The sequence below is a fragment of the Phaeodactylum tricornutum genome, chromosome 19 (assembly GCF_000150955.2).
Source record: "Phaeodactylum tricornutum CCAP 1055/1 chromosome 19, whole genome shotgun sequence".
Classification (NCBI taxonomy): Eukaryota; Bacillariophyta; class Bacillariophyceae; order Surirellales; family Neidiaceae; genus Phaeodactylum; species Phaeodactylum tricornutum.
Window position 1 is genome coordinate 328,579 of NC_011687.1, and position 19,292 is coordinate 347,870.

The following is a 19,292-nucleotide window of genomic DNA, read 5'->3' on the forward strand; positions in this document are numbered from 1 at the left end:
TACCCTATTTATTACGGAGTTGTCAATGATTAGCGTTCTCATCGTTTGGTATTCAAGCTATCCACATGATAGTTAAGCCTTCCGTTTCTCCCGCGGGTTTTATATCATTGATTGCGTTGGTGCCACCACATCGACCGTTTTTCGATATGTAGAGTACCGTCAGTGGTGCGCAGGATCAATCACCAATGACGTGTCAAACCGTCGACGGCACTAGTGACTGACTCTGACTGACAGAGAGAGATGAACGGCGGAATTCTCACGAGTGTCCAAGGCATATACTGTATACACTGTACAGCATTCGAGGCCAAGGGTGAATGATAACGAAGATGGGACTTGCCTTCCAAGGCGTGTGGGTCGGTCTATATTTGTTATCATATGGAAATGCGCTCATTCCTTCACTTTCGTCACGAAAGACGCGGGCCCAGGTCGCCGTTTCGGTCGTCGACAATGTAGATGATGTGACTCAAGCCCGATCGGCGTTTGGTACGAAAACCTACTGGGATGAGGTATACGAAGGTCGTGGCGACTTTCCCGCTGACGAGTACTCGTGGTACTATGGTTGGGACACTCTCAAGCCGTATGTCACAAGCCACGTGCCAAAGTCTGCCAAGATTCTCCTACCGGGCGTCGGCAACGACCCCGTCTTATTGGATTTGGTGAAAGCGGGCTACCGCTTTCTGACGGCACAAGATTATTCATCATACGCGATCGATCGACAGAAAGACTTGCTATCTTATGAAGACACGCAAGCGACTATCCAAGTACAACTTTCCATCGGCGATGTTCGAAAATTGCCGCAGGATTGGAACGGAGCGTACGATGCTGTTCTTGAAAAGGGTCTGTTGGATGCGGTCTACCTTTCGGGAGATGGGAATTTAGAACAGGCTGTGGAGAGTCTGACAAGAGTGCTCCGGCCGGGAGGGATTTTGATTAGTGTTTCGGGTGTTGTCCCGGAAGACTTGCGGCGGATAGCCTTTGGAGCGGGATGGGAATGGCTGCGTGATGGGGGTGCCGACCTACAAGCTGGATGCTTTGTCTTTCGGAAGACCATCTAAGGAAAGACCAAACGCGACCTGCAGGTAGATCGCTCTGTCTTTCGGATTATCACCTAGTGAAAGACCAGACGTTTGCCAAGAGCTTTTCTTGCATTTTTGTACATACGCTGTGTTGAAGCCACTGACTGAGCCGATGGGAGTAAATTTTCCTTTATCCCATAACATTCCCTGTCGTTAGATTTAATTTTCGAATTTAGACACGATTGTCATCATTCTGCTTTGAACAGTCTCAACGAGTTGAGTAGCACCCCGTACTTCAGCCACGTTAAAAAAAACCGCTCAAGCCATTGTTTGATCTGAAGGACGATCTCGCTCCGCCTCTCGTTCCGGATGCATGCTCCTGTGCGTACCGCAAGTGCTTGAATTCCTCGCGTCGCAATGATCCCAGCACATCGGCACAGTAACGCAATATTGTATGGTGTACATCATCGTCCTGTTCCATATCCCGAATGACATCGTCGAAATTCACGACACCTTGGCCCGTGGTCGTTACCGAGGTACGATTGTTTTGCAACAGCTCAACTTCAACATTACCCTGCTGTTGTTCCTTGAGCTCGTCCTCAATGAAGGTCAGCATATCTAGAGCCGTCTCCGACCATACGCGAAAATGGTGCAGAACTTCCTTTTCACCACGCACTTGTATTTTGGCGTGACGACGGTTCGAGAATTGCGGATAGCTCGCTTCATCCTGTAAATCGGCCATGTCTTGAGAGATTGTAGTGGGGTACGAGGCGAGCTGCCGGTGCAAGAGAGACAACAGCAGCTTCATACTCGCCCGTTCGTTACGCAACGAAATAGGATGCCGAATATCCCGACAGGAGCGATGGTAGCTCAACGAAGGTGCAAAAGGGTGATTCCGGGAACCCGACAGCGGTTGCGGAGCCCCCAGACCGAACAGTGCACGTGTTACCCCATCATTGGAAACGGGCGAAGCGATGGCGGATAGCTCTGTTTCGTTGCACGCTAAAGCCCGAAGCAACGAAAATAGCAAGCGAGTATTCTCGTTGTTCGATACACATACCCTGACGCGTTTGACCACGGGCCCGGAAGTGTACGATTCCGCAGCATGGGACGGTACGCCTCTACCCATGCTCCCACCAACGGCTTGGGCAATCAAACCGGCGGTGACCGCTCCCGATATTTGATTCGTTTCCCCTCGCGTCCAGAACTCCAGTTTATCCTGAAAAAGTATGTCGGCGGGATCCACGTACAATTCCAGCGGCACTTCATTGGGGCAAAAGCCGTCCAATTCCCGGTTGTCTTCAACGGCGAATCCGTAGTTTAATAAAAAACGATGGTTGCACTTTTGTCCGTACGAATCGTAGACCTGCGCACCGGCTTGTATCGATTGAAGCGAGGTAATGGTGAAGCACTGCGTGACTTCGTCAAAGGTCCATTTCGTTTCCCTTGGTCGGTAATGATTGAGCATGTCTGCATGCGGTACGAGGGCTGAAGTCCGGTGTCCATCAATTTGGAGACCAAAGTTGCGACTGCAAACGCACATGCGGGCCCATTTGAATTCGTCGAGTGTACATAAGGTTCCCAAGGACGGCGCCACTTCCAGAATAGCTTCGTAATCATCCTGGATGGCCTGACCCCGATCGGCAATCTGTGATAAAAGATGCGAACCCTCAAGTTCCTGTAATTCGAATGCGGACCAGAAGATAGGCATGTTCCGAAGCGTAGGTGGTAAGATTTCGTAGTAGGGGTGGAAGAAGGACGAGGACCCGTGTGTCTTGCGATCCCAGAGAAGATATATCATGAGGAAGATGTGTTTGGGAGCGTCTAGATCTAAATCGGCCTGAAGAATAGCTCGGCCAATCGGTGTGGCCTGCCCCATTTCAACCGTAATCAAGCAGCGACGAGGAATACTAACACACGTGGTGTGTGGAGGAATGCTTCGTCGCGCATGAACGCCCCGCATTTCGGAAACTTCTTCCAGGGACACCGTAAGAGGCGATTCCTTCTTTTCTTCGTCATCGACTTCGGAAGCACTCGTGTTGCTGCTATTCAAGCAATCATACTCACGGAGTTCGAGCTATTATACAAGAAAGAGAGAACAGAGACAGTTAAGGATTTCGCTCACTCACTGCCGACCAGCACACAGCTCGTCCGTTACTCAAGCTAAAGGCTTCCGATTGACTTACCGCTTCGAAGTGGGCTCCATTCTCTCGAAGCCAAGCTTCAAAGCGTTCGAACTTGTCTGGTATGTATGCCATATTGTAAAAAACGTTCGCGTCTCGTAGCGTCACCACCCTCTCTCGAGTGCGCGCGCAAACGATGTTCGTGCCACCCTTTCTCGGACCTAGAAACTCCGCAGGCAACTTTTTTCTTGTTCCCTCTAGACGGTCAAAAAAAAAGAACACCGTCGACAACCTCTAGTTATCCATCTATGTATTTGGTTTGGGTGTGAGTTTCTATATGTGTACACGGAAAGCAGAGTCACTTTTGGTCCTTGGTATCCGCGCGCGTCATGGTGGGAGACAGCTTGTGCAGCAGGTCGAGGGCGAATGCCAGGATGTCTTCCGTATTCCACCAGCATACTTTGGAATAGGACTCGGCGCAATCGGACCCAAGCGCGACATCGTTGCGTCTTTGGTGCGCGGGCCGCCTCAGCGTGGGAAAACCAAAACACGCGTCTGAATACCCGGAAACCACTGGGTCTGACGGTACTGACAGTAACAGACATTGCGTACGCAGTTTTCGTGACCGAGCATTGCCAAACATTAATGGTTCGTGACTTCGTGAGTCCCGCCATTGACAGTTCATTCTCGATGCACAGCATCCACACTAGGTTTCTTCTCCTTGTCTCGTCCGAGGAATAAAATAGTAAAGTTGTCTATTTCGCTTCTTGATTTTTTTGTTGGTGTAAAGTTTCGACGTGAACTATGCTGTCCTCATCCGCTCGTCCTTCCAACAGTCCCTACTATGGTATTGGCGCCTTTGCACTCTTTAGTCCGCTCGCGGTATTGTATACCGTTGCATCGCATCTCGTATTGAAATGCACGGGTCGATTGCCAGAACCACTCGCAGTTTCTGCAACCATCACTACTTCATCAAACGCACCTGTGGAAACCGAAACGCAGATCCAGCGTGTCGCCATTGTTACTGGTAGCAACACGGGAATTGGCTACGAAACGGCTCGTGCGCTAGTTCTGGATCACGGCATGGAAGTGATTCTAGCTTGCCGTTCACGGGATAAGGCCCAAGCCGCAGCCGATCGGATTCAACAGGCCTTCCGCACCAGCGCCAGCACTCCGTCGCAACGAGTTGGTCGTGCCGTTGTCATTCATCCTCTCGATTTGGCCAGCCCACAAAGCGTGTTAGACTTTTGCGCCGCGCTCAAGGACAAATACACCGCCGTTCACGTTCTCGTCAACAACGCCGGTCGGAACACGTCGGGAAAATCACCCTCCGGAGGCAATCTCGATTTGCTCTTCGCCAGTAACTTCATCGGACATTTTCTTTTGACCTCACAGATAATGCCTTTGTTGCAAGCAGGCGTGGGTGCCAGAATAGTAAACGTATCGTCCGTCATGCATCATTTCTGCCGATCGTACGGGGACCTGGAATCGGTCGATTTTTGGAAGCGCGTAGCGTCGGCCGATGTTCCGCCGCACGATACCTACAGCCTCTCCAAGCTCGCCGCCGTACTGTTTACAATTCAGCTGCGGACGCGGTATCCCGACATTCATAGCCTTGCCGTCAATCCAGGTGCCGTGTAAGTCAACGTTTACTACCATAGCGACCACGCTCGCAATGGAACCTGTCAAACTGACATTAACACACAATACTTTACTCTTGCTTATGCAGCAATTCAGATATCTGGCGTAACTTTCCGCGATTTTTTATTCCCCTTTTCCGACTTATATATCTCAACAATAAGCAAGGTTGCCAAACTTCGGTTGCTGCCAGCGTGTTACAAAACGAGAACGGGTTGCGCGGAACTGTGATGTATTTGCAGCCGTACGCTTTGCCGAGATCAGACTGTCCACCGCTTCCGTTTCTGGAAATGCTCGGACCCTACGTAGGCTACCGTCCCACGCCTCCGCGACTGCCAACCAGTGACGGTGGTGAGGCAGCATCGCGAGCTCTCTGGAACGCATGTGATAGCCTTCTCTCAGAGACGCCTACCAACTGGCCTACACTAAGGTCAAGCCGGCCATAGCAAGGCTGTGCACTGCGAGGATTTACTTTTTGCATGTATACGCGAGACACACATTGGTTCAAAGGTAGCGACTGAGTTATGCGTCACCTGTGTCGATGGGAACAAACATTACCACTACTACGGAGGAAGGAATGCTCATGAAAACACAAAATAAAAGTCGCAGTCTAGAAATTAAAGAGTCCCGTTCGCTGGCTGCGGGGCGTGCCATTTTGCTAGACTGAACGGTGCCGGAAAAACGATCATGCCGATGTAAAAACATGTCGGAATGCTGCCCAGTACGACGCTTCTGGGTGTTCATGCCGGTAAGCCTTCACGCGAGGGCGTACAAAAACAAAGGCGTTCCAAAAACCCTGAACTGGCCAAACCAGGTAGTATAGAAACATTAGAAAAAATGGGACGGGTACACTGAGTCCAATCATGTTCATGAGAACGCCCGCAATAATTCTGGAGATCGCGTAGTAGCTGATGTAGAAGAAAGCCTGCCATGCTGATTCTCTCGTTCGCTGGGAATGAACATCGACGGATGAGCGCGATTCCTCGGATTGACCCATAAAAGAAGCTCGGCGGCGCGTCTGCTGTGTCTCGATGGAAGAAGTTCCTGCTTGTATTGGCTGAGGCAAGTGTCCCTCTTCCATCTTTGATGATGGCGTTCCATGCGCAGAGCCTTCCTTTTGTCTGGCTGTTGCTGAAGTTTGCTCATTTCCCACCCGCTGGTCTTCAAAAACAACATCCTTCCCAGCTGAGTAAGTATGTTGCACTACATCGCTATCAGATGAATTGGTGCAACTGCCAGCGTTGGGTGAGTTCCGAGATGGAGAATGTTTGTCAGAGCTGTTCGCAGCATCCAGAATTTCAGATGAAGGCGGATGCAATTCCACGGTAGAAAATTGATGTTGGACAGCATGGAAGCTTATAAGTTGCGCACGTTTGCTTACTGCGTGAACTTTCCTGTAGATTGAAGTCATCGTGTAAATGATGTACAATCCTATGATCGCGTTTGGAAGCCCCACAGTCAGGGTGCTCACTTCGGCAGCATGTTGACCCCGAATACAGTCCAAGCCGTCGGTTTCTCGACAGTCAAAAGGGTACGCCGCGATGTGGCATCCAATAGCGGTATAAGCATAATAATCCCCGATAAAAAGAAAAATACATACTCCAAATGAATAAATTGCAATGAACAGATGAATCCAACGCTCGTAGCGGCCCGCTATCTGTGCGTCAGTCATGTTGTAACAGATGCTGCAATAAAAATAGTGGGAAAGAGCACATGTGTAGAAACTAGTAATCAAACCCCCAGCAACAAAAACAAAGCCTTGAATGTTACATGAGTGATAGTTGCCGACTGCACCCCAAATCCCAGGCGTATCGACAGGTATTGGCAATGGCCAAGCAATGAGCCAGAGAGTGTAAAACAAGTCCGCTATGCAAAGAGAAATAAGATAGCGATAATAGAGCTTCTTGATCTTGCGCTCCCAATCTTTGCTGTAGATCAAGAACAGGATATTGTAAGCTATGGCATCGTGGTATCTCTGGAAGTAAAAGCCGTTCCTCACTTACGAGATCATCCAAATAATGGCTCCCGAACCGAGGCAGGAGAGAATTCCAGGGATGATAGATGCAATACTCAAACTCACTTGCTGAGCAAAGTTGAAGTCGACACTCGCTGATTTTAAAGCCGCCATGCCGGCCTTCGCTTACAGTCGATGACTATTGTGGACTTCCGCGGAAATGAATGCAATGGCGTGCTGCGTAGCCGCACCGATTAATAAAGAGAGCAACGATGGAGTCTCTGACCCAGGGCATCCACGTTATAGAACGAAGTCAATGTCACTAGTTGAGAGCAGCGAAAAAGCTGTCGGAAAAACGGCTTTGCTAATTGTATTCAATGAGGTAGTCATGGGAACTATCACTGGTTGAGATCAGAGTCGTTTGAACGGCTTCTCGAAAACATTGGTTTTATACTACTGTTCGCTGCAAATAATACTGATGAGTAACGAAAATTAAGAAAAACTGAAAGCTACGGAAAGACCTTGACTTAACATATATGCCCGCATCCGACTATTAGCAAGCTCTCAAGTTCAGAAATCATTACTCAATTATCAAACAGTCTTTTAAAAAAAGGACAACGAGAAAGGTTCTCGATTAAACTATAATTATTTAGTCGAAAGTTATTGTAATGTTAAGCAGTAACTATGAAAATAAGCTCATTTCCACGCAGTGAGATAGAAGAATACAGCTTATAAAACTTAAATATAAAGGTCCAGTGCATATTCCAAAGTAAATGCATCCTAATTCTCGTGGATGAGACTCGAACACATTTTAATCGTATTAGCATTTGTCGACAAACATTACTGTAATCATCAATGTTCTAAAGATTATGCTTCTCACTCACAGCCAGAATGAATCTGGTTGACTGATGTCTCAGAGAACGAACGGACTGGTATTGACTTGAGGTAGTCACGCGTCATGAAGCTGACTACTTCCAAAGTTTTTTGTAGTTTGTTGTGATGCGCTTTAGCTCCATTGCTAAATTGTCTAACACGTTGGCTCAGAAATGATGTACGTGGCCATCCATCTTTAGAAACCTCGCAACTTGCCAATTGATTGAGAGAGACGCCCGCATATGTGGACTAGCTTCTTAAAAAGTCGATGAAGGCAAAGGCTTGGGCTCGATATCTCTAACATAAAACTTGTCGTATCAGAGTTTGCGCTCAATCTTTACTGAAATGCTTGGAGCATATTTTTTGTAAGTGGGGTGTCGATTTTATGTCGCTTTGCAAAACGTGTCGGATGGCATCCCAGTGCGATGCATCATAATGTCATTCCGAAAAAGCCTTCGTTGTTCGTAGGACGAACGTATTCCAGAATCCTTGGATGGCACGAATAGAGACTCATTGTAACTGTAGAACGAATGCGACGGTACGCCAAAGGCCTCTAGATACAATCTCGGAATTATGGAATAAGCAAAACAATGGAAGGTTTGAATTGTGGTGTCTCGTGTTCGGGCGGCGTGGGTGCAGAAGGAATAAGCCTCTCCTAGAAATCCGCCATTTGGCGGGTGGCGCTATCACCGACCCATTCAGGAGTATCCGAAGTGTTCCCAGCTGATTTTCTCCGAGACCTAGCTTTCGACGTTGTCATAGAGAACGAGGGCTATGCCAGCTCCTCGGATCCTGAAGAAAGTCCTTTTGTCGTGTCGTCAAAAGCGTGGATGGTGCAAGCTCTAAGGAAATTTGAATTGGCGCGACCAAAACGATCTCTTCTTTGAGCAGTAATTGGTAGCTCGTTCCTTACAGAAAATTGCCTACATCGAAGGACTATGAATATCCCACTCAAAACGATAGGTAGACGAAAAGTCGCTCCGAGAGAAAACATTCCTGGTGCATTCAACCTCATCGTTGTTTTGGTGTTAGAAGGACAGGCACCAAGGTGATATCCAAGCACTGCGTACATGTACCCGTCGACCACCTAGATATTGGTGAGCACGCCGAACGAGTACGGTGCTGTGCACAAGCTAGTCCACTCCTCGTACCGGGCTGCAATCTGACAAAGACTACAGTTATTCGCGCGTCGCGAGCGCGAGGGATTATGCCAGCGTCCAGTGAGATCGTGGACGAGTTTCGTGGGACAGAGGGACTGGTTTCAATGGAACACACTGCGGAAGAAAGCGGTTGATGAAATCCATGACGAAGACGATGATCAATTTAAAATCATGAGAGATTCGATTGCTGTACAGAACGACGAAGCCTTGCTTATTCGCCACGACACCTATTTGTATCGCTGCAATTTTATCATTGTTACTGACAGGTACTACACCTTCCAATTTGCATAAACATTCCCTAGTGTGAACAATCTTTCCTTTGTAGTTGGTTTGCGCTTCTATTAGGAGCACAGACAAGTCCACGTTTTAACAGCAGTCGACGGCTACCACACATGCGGCAACTAGATAAGGTGGTCTTAACATAGGAATGATTATCATGGCCTTTGCAGAAATCATCATTTTTCTTCTGATCATGTTACCTTTGGAGCAAGACTGTAAACGCAGAGCTACAAGAAAAACCATGGATCGCTTCGGCATTATCACACATTTTTCTTGGCGCTAAATGTGACTGTCACCCGAAGCTCCTTCGCTTTTGTTTTGTACTTCAAGATCGCCAACATTGGTTGGCAATTTGTCGACCTTGTCTGTATCAATGCCAGTCCCTTCAAGTTTTGATGTGATGCTTTTTTTGTTTTTATCAAGAACTGTATGTTGTGCATCCTCAATAGACGCTCCATCTTTGTCGCAGGTTAGTAAAATACCTGTTTGTGTCACGTTGGTTGACTCATCACCTTCATGCTTCGATCCGGGCTTCGGATAAGGTGCCTGGGAAGCGTGTGAAGTCCGCTGCGTCACTTTTTGCACCGCTGACCTTATGCTTTCGTTTTTGGATTGGATGCAACTTCCAAGGAGAGTAGGGCTAATCCATGACATGTTCTTGAGGTGCTCTGTCTCCATGTGGTTAAATCCGGAAAGTAATTCCGTTACTAGGACTGTAAAGCGTGCATGCATTAGCTCATCTAACGTCGTGTGTCTGTACTCAGATGCTTTCTTTTCCGCGTTCAGGAACCCGTCCAAAAGCCGTTTCGTCTCATCCACAATGCAATACTGTGCAGAAAGAAAATTGTTGGATTCCGATTCGGAGTCAGCTGCCGCCGTCGCAACTTCAGGCATAGTCGCAAGATTGAGGAGGAAACGGTTCATCCATTTTCTACCATATAGCGCCGTCTCAAAGTACTCGGGTCTAAATTACATACACAACAGGTCAGAGAAAATACTGAAAAGACTATTGGGCACAGAATGTACTCACCGGCCGACCAGAGGCTCCTTTGCCGTAGGTTTGTGTTGCTCTATTAAAGTAGCGGCGTGCTCCCATTCAGCGATACCTTTGCCTAGACCGGACACAAGAAAGAGTCGCCATCTCAAGCCAAGCGCCTTGGAAAACCGATCGCTACTCAGCAGATGCCCAATGACCATAGCAGCATTGCTTCCAATAAATCGGCGATCTGGAAGCATACCCTCCTCCCGGACAAACTCTTTAGCAGCTTCGACGTATTCGCCGCCGTTTGTTGGACTTTTAATATCGCAACAGCCCTCAATGCCGTCTTGTTTCCACGGAATCCCTCTAACTGACAGACATCGGCGTAGCATGTGGCTCACAGTCGCCCATGAGTCGTCAGTCAGGACACTTGAATCCAAGTCACTGACAACGAATTGTTCAAGCCTTCTAAGTCCTCTCACCGACAATGAACCATAGTCAGAAAGAAGACAAGAGTTTAAGATCGCAAAGATTTCCTCAACTAAAAGATCATTTTGGAACACTGAAATAGATCGCTTGCAAATTGATATACAAGCATCCAGAAATGGTTCAAATGTCGTTTCCACCCAGCCGGGTGATTCGATCTCTTCGCCAGCTTCCTCATCATCTCCGTACTGCACTTGCAAAATGACGCCACAACGTTCGAAGTCTTCTGGGAGGGGTGGATATAGTCCTTCTTCAGAGCCATATTCTGCGAACTCCAGCATGGGTATCAGGATTCCTCTAAAAATCAGTTGCAACGTCTGCAAGAAGTCTTCAGAGTCAGATGCCATCATAGGACCATCCGGAATAAAATAACTTTCGACGATGTCAATCAGTCCGTCGAGCCCTTTCGTACGGACGCCTAGCCGAACATCTCCAACTGATCGCGAGAGTCCGAGCAACATTGGCCACCATAATTCCAGGTCACGCTGAGATGGAGACAAACTATTAACGACGGACAACGTCCCCTTTTTACATTGGTATGATACAGCTCTATCGTTGCCAAGAAAATCGGCAAGGATTTTGAACTCGTCAATAGCGCGGATTGCCAGTTGTTCGTGGGGTCCTTCAAGAAACGTTGTCATGGCATTCACAGCTTCAACAAAATATTCGCCAAGAAGAACGCCGCAGCTGTGCTCTCTGGCCGAGTTTTCAACTTGAAGTGTAAGTATATCAAAGCTGATCTTGGCGATCTTCGCCGAGTGGTCCCGGCCACCCTGGCCCAAAATTGCTAAAATAGGCAACCAACCACTACGCAATCCTCCGTTGTGCGCACTGGCTAACTTATTGGTTGGTCGTTCTGAATCAAACACTTGTACAACGCGAGCAATACAATCAAGAAGTAGCTCTTTGGTGCTCAGTTGGCTGCTACGTGCCATAACAGTCTCCAGAGGCTTTAGGAATCGCTTTTGAAATTCAAATACCTCCAGCTCATCTCGTTTTAGATATTGTATACTGAGCTGTCGGAAAGAATCAACCGCATACATTGCTAAAGCGGGATTTGAATGAAGTGCAGTCGCGGTCAGGTGATCCGCCACTGTTACCCAAAGCTCGGCAAATATTAGTCTGGGTCGCTTGTCCATATTGTAGTGAGTTACCTCCACCAGCTTCTGTAAATTGTAGATGTTTGGTTGAGTGTGATGGAACTGTTCGTGTACGCCTGTATGCGAGCTAAGCAAAGCATGCTGTTGACGATATGACACCTGAGTCAAATCGTTGGCAGCATCGCCACCTGCTGTTTGAAATGTATGTATTCCAACAGAAATCTCTAGGTTTGAAACATGACAGAGCTGCGAAACAAAATCCTTAACTGCGGGAGCGCTAAGTGAAGACGATCGCTCGTAAATAGCCTCGATAAGTGCTTCCGACACGGCTTCGTATACTAAGCGAGCATTTGCTTCATCAACAGCTTTCGCATCCATGTCCTCCTCAAAATCGAAATCGTCTTCGTCAGAAAACAATTCTGATTCAGCGAGAGAGTCAATTTCACTTGCAGCATATTCATCGTCGGTAGATTCATCAAAAGTATCGGTTCCTTTGGCTGCAGTTCGACGGAGCTCTCGCTCCCGTCGTTTGGTTTCCTTCTCTTCCATTCGGCGTCGCCGACGTTCAGCTGCGGCTGCAGCACTTCTATCATTTCTCGCCATCAGTTGGAAAATCTGGTGGAATCGATTAATCTCACTCAGTGCTTTGAAAACGTGTTCCCATGAGCTTCCGAGCAGTTCCCCGTCTTCACGGGCCAAGCTCAGAAGAGTTTGAATACACCGAACATGCCGTGGCTCCAGAAGAACGCCAGTTCCTAGCTGTGAAAATCTACCCAGAGCAAGCATAAAAGCATCACGGGCGGTGTTATTCCCACATAAACCTGCGATGCCGACGGCAAAGCGAAAGCCTGTCAAACAAACTTCAATAGTTTCGGCTGCGTTCTCGGCAGCCAGTTCTAGTTCGTCGTCGGACGCAATCGCAATAAGGGATCCAACTGTTCCATTGGCGGATTCCATAGCCGTCGAAAACGCGGCTAAAGCTGGGCCCCATGTCACTTCAAACATTGGCGAGACATATTCGTCGCAAAGCCCTGTATCTTCGGTTCGGACGAATCGAGAAGTCTGTCGGGGAGACTTCCGTTGCTTTGTCGTAGATTTGTTCGAATCCGCAGGTAAATGCCTTCGTCGCTTGAGAAGCGTTTCAGTAGTTCGTACAATGTGATCGCGTTCTTTTTGGAAATTTGTCTCGCGAGCACGGTCCAGGTCATCATAATGGCTTGAAAAAAATGATGCTGGCTTCAATGCCGTCGAATTAACAATGTAAGCAATGTTTTTCGATTCACCGACTCTTTCCCGTGCCTCGTCGTCTTCCTTAAGACTAATTGGGTTATTCTGGATGCGATCAAAAACACCCGTCAAGAGCTCCTCGGGAAGGTCTTGACCATCACAAATACCACGATTGTTCCTGATAAAACCGTCCTTTGTCATTCGCCGTTCTTCCTTGATCGCAGGGTTGTGCAAATCTGTGTTCAGCATTATGATTGAAAAGGCCAGAATGAAGGCAACATCTGCCGAGGGAAAGACCTCAGGATTCTGCTCAGTGAACCGTTCCGCAAATTTTTCCATGATGCGGTCAATCTGAGCGTATTGTGTGAATAGATGAGACAAGAGAAACGGCAGAGCGAAGACATAGAGAAGTTTACTTACCTTCTGTGCCTCACCAGGTAAACGAAAGCCACTCAGAAAGAAACGTATGGCGTCGTCGAACTCTAGACCGGCAAAATCAAGCAGTCGGACGTACTGATGCAGTACTTTGAGAGAGAACCCGCCTTGGTACTCCACCTCGCGACCTAAATATTCCCCGATTTGTGTTTTCTCAAAAATATCCTTGTTTTTCAGTAAAAATGCTGCGACATCAACTGCGTCTATTGGGTCAATATGCCCACACTGTGCTGCGTAAGCAATACCTGCCGAAGGCTTTTGATTGAATCGAATGATAACTTCTGACTCTTCTGCTCGCCGCTTCTTTTTCGATCCGTAAACTTCTACGAGGTTTTGCTTCTCTGACATCTGGGAGGATTCTTCTGCATTGCGCTGATTTTGACCATCATCAGCGGCAGTCATCGACGTTGTGAGTTTCGGTTGGACTGATTTTTCCGCCCGTTCTTGAATCGGCATAGGTTCAACAATGCTGGCATGCAAGCTAGCAAGGACTTGACGTAAAGCTTTCATGGCGTTTAACCGTAACTCCCGGTTTTCGTTTCTGAACTTTTCCATTCTTGCCGCATCTCTGCCGCCCATAAAACTCATAGCGCCCATTCCTTTCGGCTCTTTCACACCAGCCCGAGCCATTTTTGAAAGCGTATTGACGATACGGTGGAAAAGATCAACAGCACTCAGGTCGCAATCGTAATTTAGAAAAATATCGGCCAGTGTCGTGGGGTCGGAGCAGATTTCATCGAACGTGTTGACCACTAACGACTGGTGTTCCACGGGAGAGTTCTTCGAATCCAAAATGACGAAGAAAACGTTCGTCACAAAAGCTTCAATCTCGGTTTTGAGGATCGACCGAAAACTGCGCACCAATGGTACAAAGATCCGGAGACTGAGATTGACCACGCGGGTATTGTCGGACAGGCAGTTTTTGAGCAACGAAACGCATAAGTAGTTCCGAATAGCTGCATGGAATTGGGGACCACTGGTCTTTATGAATTCGCGTGAAAAAGAAATATTCTGGAGAACGTACAGTAACAATTCTAACGCGAGAATTTTGGATTCGAGAGCGGGATGAATCGCGCTCGTGTAGACAAGGTGGGCCGTTTCTCTGTGTTCCGCGTCCACGCCGTCTTGCGTTGATCCGCCGCTGCCCGTGGTCGAGGACATCCCCACTGAATCCTTGGCACCATCCCATGTGTCGTTACTTCCGCTCGCTTGCAAGCCAACGTGACTGTGCATACCGGTGCTGGGATCCGGCAGGGTCCGCATGGACAATTTGCAAATGGATCGCAATACGAGAAAGGCATCTCGGTGGGCTTCGGACGGAAAATTGTCGACTTTGTCGCTGGTAATGTCCGATATGACCACACGATTGAAGACACTCGTCACGAGCTGCTGTAAGGCTGCCCGAGCCGTCGTCTTGTTGGGCATCGACTCCGTCGTGAGGTAGACGTGATAGAGGACCCGAATGGTCTGTAACAAGTGCGACCCCCGCAACAGCGCCAATGACGTTGTGATCGCGTCGGTATGGGTCGGCACACGGCATCCCGTGCTCAACAGAAATTTCATAGCCGCGAGTTCGTTGCGTTCAATAGTCAAGTCGGAATTGAACACGGATTGTGCCAGCATGTGTACCGCGGGAAAATATTCCAGCGAGTCGTCGTGGGGACCAATGCCCAGTACGACTCCATCCCAGCATCCGTGCGCCACTAGTAAACTGGCTGTATCCAGGCTCGCGGCGAGCAATTCCGAAAAGGCCTGTTGATGTTTCGCGTTCTTTTGTTCCAACAATTGGGAACTGACGTGACCCCACTGTGAAAAGAGATAGCAAAAAGCGGCCATGGCAAGTTTGGCGCGAGCCATGGAATCGCCGTCCTGTCCGGCCAGGCCTTGAATAAGTCTTTCGGATGCGTCTTCATCTACCCGGTCCCGATCTTCCCCTTCGTCATAGAGTATATCCAGGAGGTCGCGGTAGGGTGTAAATGTCGGATCCTCTTTGGAGGATCCGAATAAATAATTAATAATCCCACGGGACTTGGTTCCTCCGTAGGTCGATACGATTTTGGGTCGCGTCTTTTGGGCGAACCGTCGTAGCAGTAAGAGAGCGACGTCCGCGTTGGGAATGGGCGTATCCGGATGAATCTGGCCCAGTCCCCGCGGGCGTGGAATCGGGGGCGACTGCTGCTTGGCGGCCGACACAATGGTCGAGGGAGCGGGGGCGGATCGATCGGATGCGTCTTGGGCAAAAGCGTCGTCCAACGCCTTTTGATCCTTTTCCGACATTTCCTTGCGGTTCGACTGCACGGAAGCTTCCTCTGGTTCTGGTTCCTTTTCGTTGGTTTCCATCGGTACGACCACTTCGATAGCCGCCGGTTTCGAATCTGGAGCCATTGGTGATTCTCCCGTTGGGACATCCGCAAGATCCGCAGTTTTGACCGTCACATCTTCGGATGGATCGTCCGGTATCGCATCCGGACCGGAAATTTCGGTGACGTCCCCGTTTGTTTCGGGACCAACCGTCACTTCGGTCGGTGGAACTTCCGCAGCCGACGATGCGGAATCAGCGTTGGTATCACCGCCGCCGTTGCCGCCGAACCATCCACGAAACATGCTACTGTACGGCGCCGGTGACGGCGTGACGATGGATTCCGCCGGTTCGTCCGTGGCGTGGGTGGATTCCATCGCTAACTCGGCAGCCGTCACCGACGCGGCGGATTCTTCCGCACCGTCCGCGTCGTCACTCGCGACCAACGTTGTTCCTTCGTGCGTTGTCCCGGTGGACGCGGACGACGAAACCCGACGCCCCAACAGCGAATCCGTCCCCGGATCATCGGGTGGATTCGACGTGGACTCCAACGGTTGTCGCGCAACGTCCGGTTCTTCCGTCAATATCGGAGCCCGGGGCCAGGTCGACGGATCCGGCACCACCGCGAGTCGTTCCAAATTACTCGATTTGGGTGTCCGTTCGTACTCTTCGTCATTGTCGTTGTTGTGACTGGTGTTGTTGCTACTACTAGTGCTGTTGCTGCTACTACTAGTGCTGTTGCTGCTACTGTTACTGTTGCTGTTGTCATTGCCGTGGGCCATTTGCAATCCGGCAAAGAGTCCATTCGTGGACTGGGTTGGTGACAAAAATACGGAGCTGTCCTCTTCCGCCGGAGTCGTCGCGATGTCTGCTGGATCCATGCTACAAGGGCAATCCAAACGCAATTGTGGATGCTGCTACTGCGTGAACTGCGTGTACACCCACCACAACAAACGATTACCCAATACTAACTACCGAATTGCTGTTTCTAACTACGATGAACGGTACCACACCAACACTTTGTATGAGTATATGTTTGTGTGTTTGTATCTTTTCCCGCTCGTGCTCGCTATCAAAGACCCCCCAAAAAAACCCAAGCACAAACAACCTCGGCCGTTCTCCCAAACACACACACACCGTCGTTCGACCCGTCCCCCCAGTCATTGTCATCGGGGTGCCCGCCCCCCGGGTACCGTGGAAGAATGACCGGCGGTACCCCCGCCCTACCGATACTACCACCCACGCCACGCAAACTGTTCCATCCATATTGGTCGGCGTATGGACTTTGTCGTGCTGCGGGTCCCGGACGGGACTCGCCTGGAATCCCACGGGGGAATCTCGAGTTCCCGCGCGTTTCTCTGGCCGTCGCTCCGTACACGACGGTTCCGGAAAAGGGCACGCGGCGGCGCGTGTCCGTTGAAGTTTCCGAATGGATCTCACTCTCGATATTGCTCTCAAGCGTTCACAGAATCTTCTATCAATACACAGTGTATACAGTGTATAAAAGTAGCACGTGCTAGCGCTCAGAGTAGAAAAGGGCCTCGACATCGCCAGTCACTCTACGTATCCACGAGAGGCTTTCCCTGCCTTCGTAGAAAGTCGTAGTCCGTCTACGAGAAGAAAAAGTCGTACGCATTCTCTTGCGGTACGCGGTGGAGACTACGAAAAACGCGGAGACCAATCGGTGCACGAAAAAAAAAAGGCCAATCCATGCCCACACATACACACGCACACGTTGACAGTGAAGTGCTGGGGATGGACCTCGTTGCGGTGTTGGTTTTACTGTTGTCTACGATTGGCCATCCATCCATCCCTCCCTCATTGTCACTGCTTCCCTTTTTCTCGTATCCTTCCATCCGTTGTGCCAGTTCGCATTGGTGCAGGTCTCCCAACTACCACCATGTCCCACACGAATCCCCACGGGACCAATCGTCCCACCCATTCCCAGCCGGCAAGTCCCGCACAAATGTCCCTGATGGGTGGACACGAACTTTCCGTCGAAGAGATTCAGGATCTCCTCGGTGGCGTCTTGGACGATGAACACAACCATCATCCCCTCGTATCGCTTACTCATGCTGGTCTTTCGGAAGCGACCGATTCCACCGCAGCGGCTAGTCTCGCATCCCATCAGCAGTCGCACCACGCACTCTCCTACCAACGGCTACAACTCCAACACTACCTCACGCACAGTCACAGCAACCCGTTACTCAACAGTGCCCGCAGTGACGATGGAAACGACGACAATAACGACCCAACGGACGCTGCGGCGCCCTCCTCTTCGAGTCGCGCCCTACCCCACGCCCTGGACGGCAAGGCGGTGGCGCGCTCGGAACGCAAGCGCTCACGGGAAAAGCAGCGTCGCTCCGACGTGAATCAGCAGTTCACCGCACTCACCACCGTACTCCGGGAGATTGAAAGTACCTGTGACGACGTCCACGCGCGAGCCCTTCCCGCCTTTTCGCCCTCCAATCGGGCCGATCTCATTGCCCGCGTGATCGGCTGTCTCGAAGCACTCCACGGAGCCGTCAAGCGACGCAAGGCGGAAAACGAAAGTCTCGAAACGCAACTGCAACAAGCGAAACAGGCAGGGGAAGAAACGGCAGCGAAACTCAAGGAATCTCTCATGGCGCCGCAGAGTTTCGGGCAGAATCGGGTCATGATGATGGTCCCCATGATGATTGGAGCCAACGGTCCGGAAGCCATACCACAAGGGACAATGCCACCGCAAATGGCCAATATGATGAGCTACATGACCGCACCGCCACAAGCCTACATGACCGCACCGCAACCAACGCTGCAACAACAACAACAACAACAGCCCCCGCAATCCGCACCTTCCCACGGTACCCCGGCGAACGAGTCCAACAGCGCTCCCCCCGCCACGGCACCAGCAACCGGCAATCCCTCCAACACCTTTCCTTTCGTTATGCCTCCCTACTTTATGCCGTCGGCTCCCACACCCGCGGATGCCCAGTCGGCTTCTTCCGCGTCCACCGCGGATTCGCGCAAGGCCGCCCCGACAGGCGCTACCGAAGTCGGCAGTAATCTGGCACACTGTGCCTAACGTAATTCCTCGACGCCAGTCCTTATAAATTTCATTCCAAGTATCCCTTAGTTTTCTTATGCATGCGAATGATACGTCTAGAGAATACACAACGACTCGTCGACTATTCTCTCGAGATCTACTTCCGCGCCATGATCGTTCCCCTGTTCCTTGAGCACAGTAAGGGTTTCCGTATCTGGTTTGGCTGCCAACAGCGGCAAGTGTACGAACTTACTGTCAGCTCTAGTAGGGGTGAGAGACACCTGTCAACGACTGCCGTGGATGGACGTTCATAACAAACGGGCGTCAGCACAGCAACCCATGGATTCGAACGGGAATTCCAACGCGTGCGGACAGCGCAAGACTGTCAAGCTGTCTTGATTCCTATTCTCATGCTGGAACCTCACGAACTGTTATCATAAGTGTAGACGCGTGGAGCTTCTTCACGTAGGGGCAATTAAGTATCGGTTTTTCTTAGAAATCCTGTTAGCCGGGTTATAGTAATTCGGGTTTGCGGTGACCATTGTCGGACCCAGTCCTTCCTTGTGATACGTAATCGATTACGCCGGTTGCCGGTACGCATCCTTTCACCAGGAAACTAGCGTTCTCACCAATATTGCTTTCAGCCTACTTGACTTTTCTGTTCCTTAAAAAACTTGGATACATAGAAAATGTATTTA

At 49.8% G+C, this 19,292-nt stretch overlaps 5 protein-coding genes across 5 annotated transcripts; 2 read left to right on the forward strand and 3 right to left on the reverse strand.

Annotated features, from left to right (window-relative positions):
- Positions 1-1,320: 1,320 nt before the first annotated feature.
- Positions 1,321-3,531, reverse strand: PHATRDRAFT_48815 (predicted protein; the record flags this gene model as incomplete). The annotated part of the gene is made up of 3 exons (XM_002183431.1): positions 3,203-3,531; positions 2,077-3,093; positions 1,321-1,791 (listed from the first exon to the last, which is right to left on the reverse strand). Exons 1-3 carry the CDS (start codon positions 3,272-3,274, stop codon positions 1,321-1,323), a joined length of 1,560 nt encoding a protein of 519 aa, XP_002183467.1. The 5' UTR covers positions 3,275-3,531.
- A 616-nt stretch (positions 3,532-4,147) lies between these two features.
- PHATRDRAFT_15297 (predicted protein) lies at positions 4,148-4,585 on the forward strand (the record flags this gene model as incomplete). Its single annotated transcript, XM_002183307.1, has 1 exon — positions 4,148-4,585. A coding segment is annotated over one exon (438 nt), but the record flags the coding sequence as incomplete, so codon positions are not given.
- Positions 4,586-11,440: 6,855 nt separating this feature from the next.
- On the reverse strand, positions 11,441-11,920 carry PHATRDRAFT_7181 (predicted protein; the record flags this gene model as incomplete). Its single annotated transcript, XM_002183432.1, has 2 exons — positions 11,441-11,710; positions 11,825-11,920. Coding segments are annotated over 2 exons (366 nt in total), but the record flags the coding sequence as incomplete, so codon positions are not given.
- A 978-nt stretch (positions 11,921-12,898) lies between these two features.
- On the reverse strand, positions 12,899-13,618 carry PHATRDRAFT_15422 (predicted protein; the record flags this gene model as incomplete). The annotated part of the gene is made up of 1 exon (XM_002183433.1): positions 12,899-13,618. A coding segment is annotated over one exon (720 nt), but the record flags the coding sequence as incomplete, so codon positions are not given.
- A 3,802-nt stretch (positions 13,619-17,420) lies between these two features.
- On the forward strand, positions 17,421-18,665 carry PHATRDRAFT_48817 (predicted protein). Its single transcript, XM_002183308.1, has one exon. It carries the CDS (start codon positions 17,470-17,472, stop codon positions 18,631-18,633), a length of 1,164 nt encoding a protein of 387 aa, XP_002183344.1. The 5' UTR covers positions 17,421-17,469; the 3' UTR covers positions 18,634-18,665.
- The last annotated feature ends 627 nt before the right edge of the window (positions 18,666-19,292 follow it).

Excerpts from the sequence above, each read along its gene's own strand:
- PHATRDRAFT_48817 (XM_002183308.1), top strand. The coding sequence starts at position 17,470 with ATGTCCCACACGAATCCCCACGGGACCAATCGTCCCACCCATTCCCAG.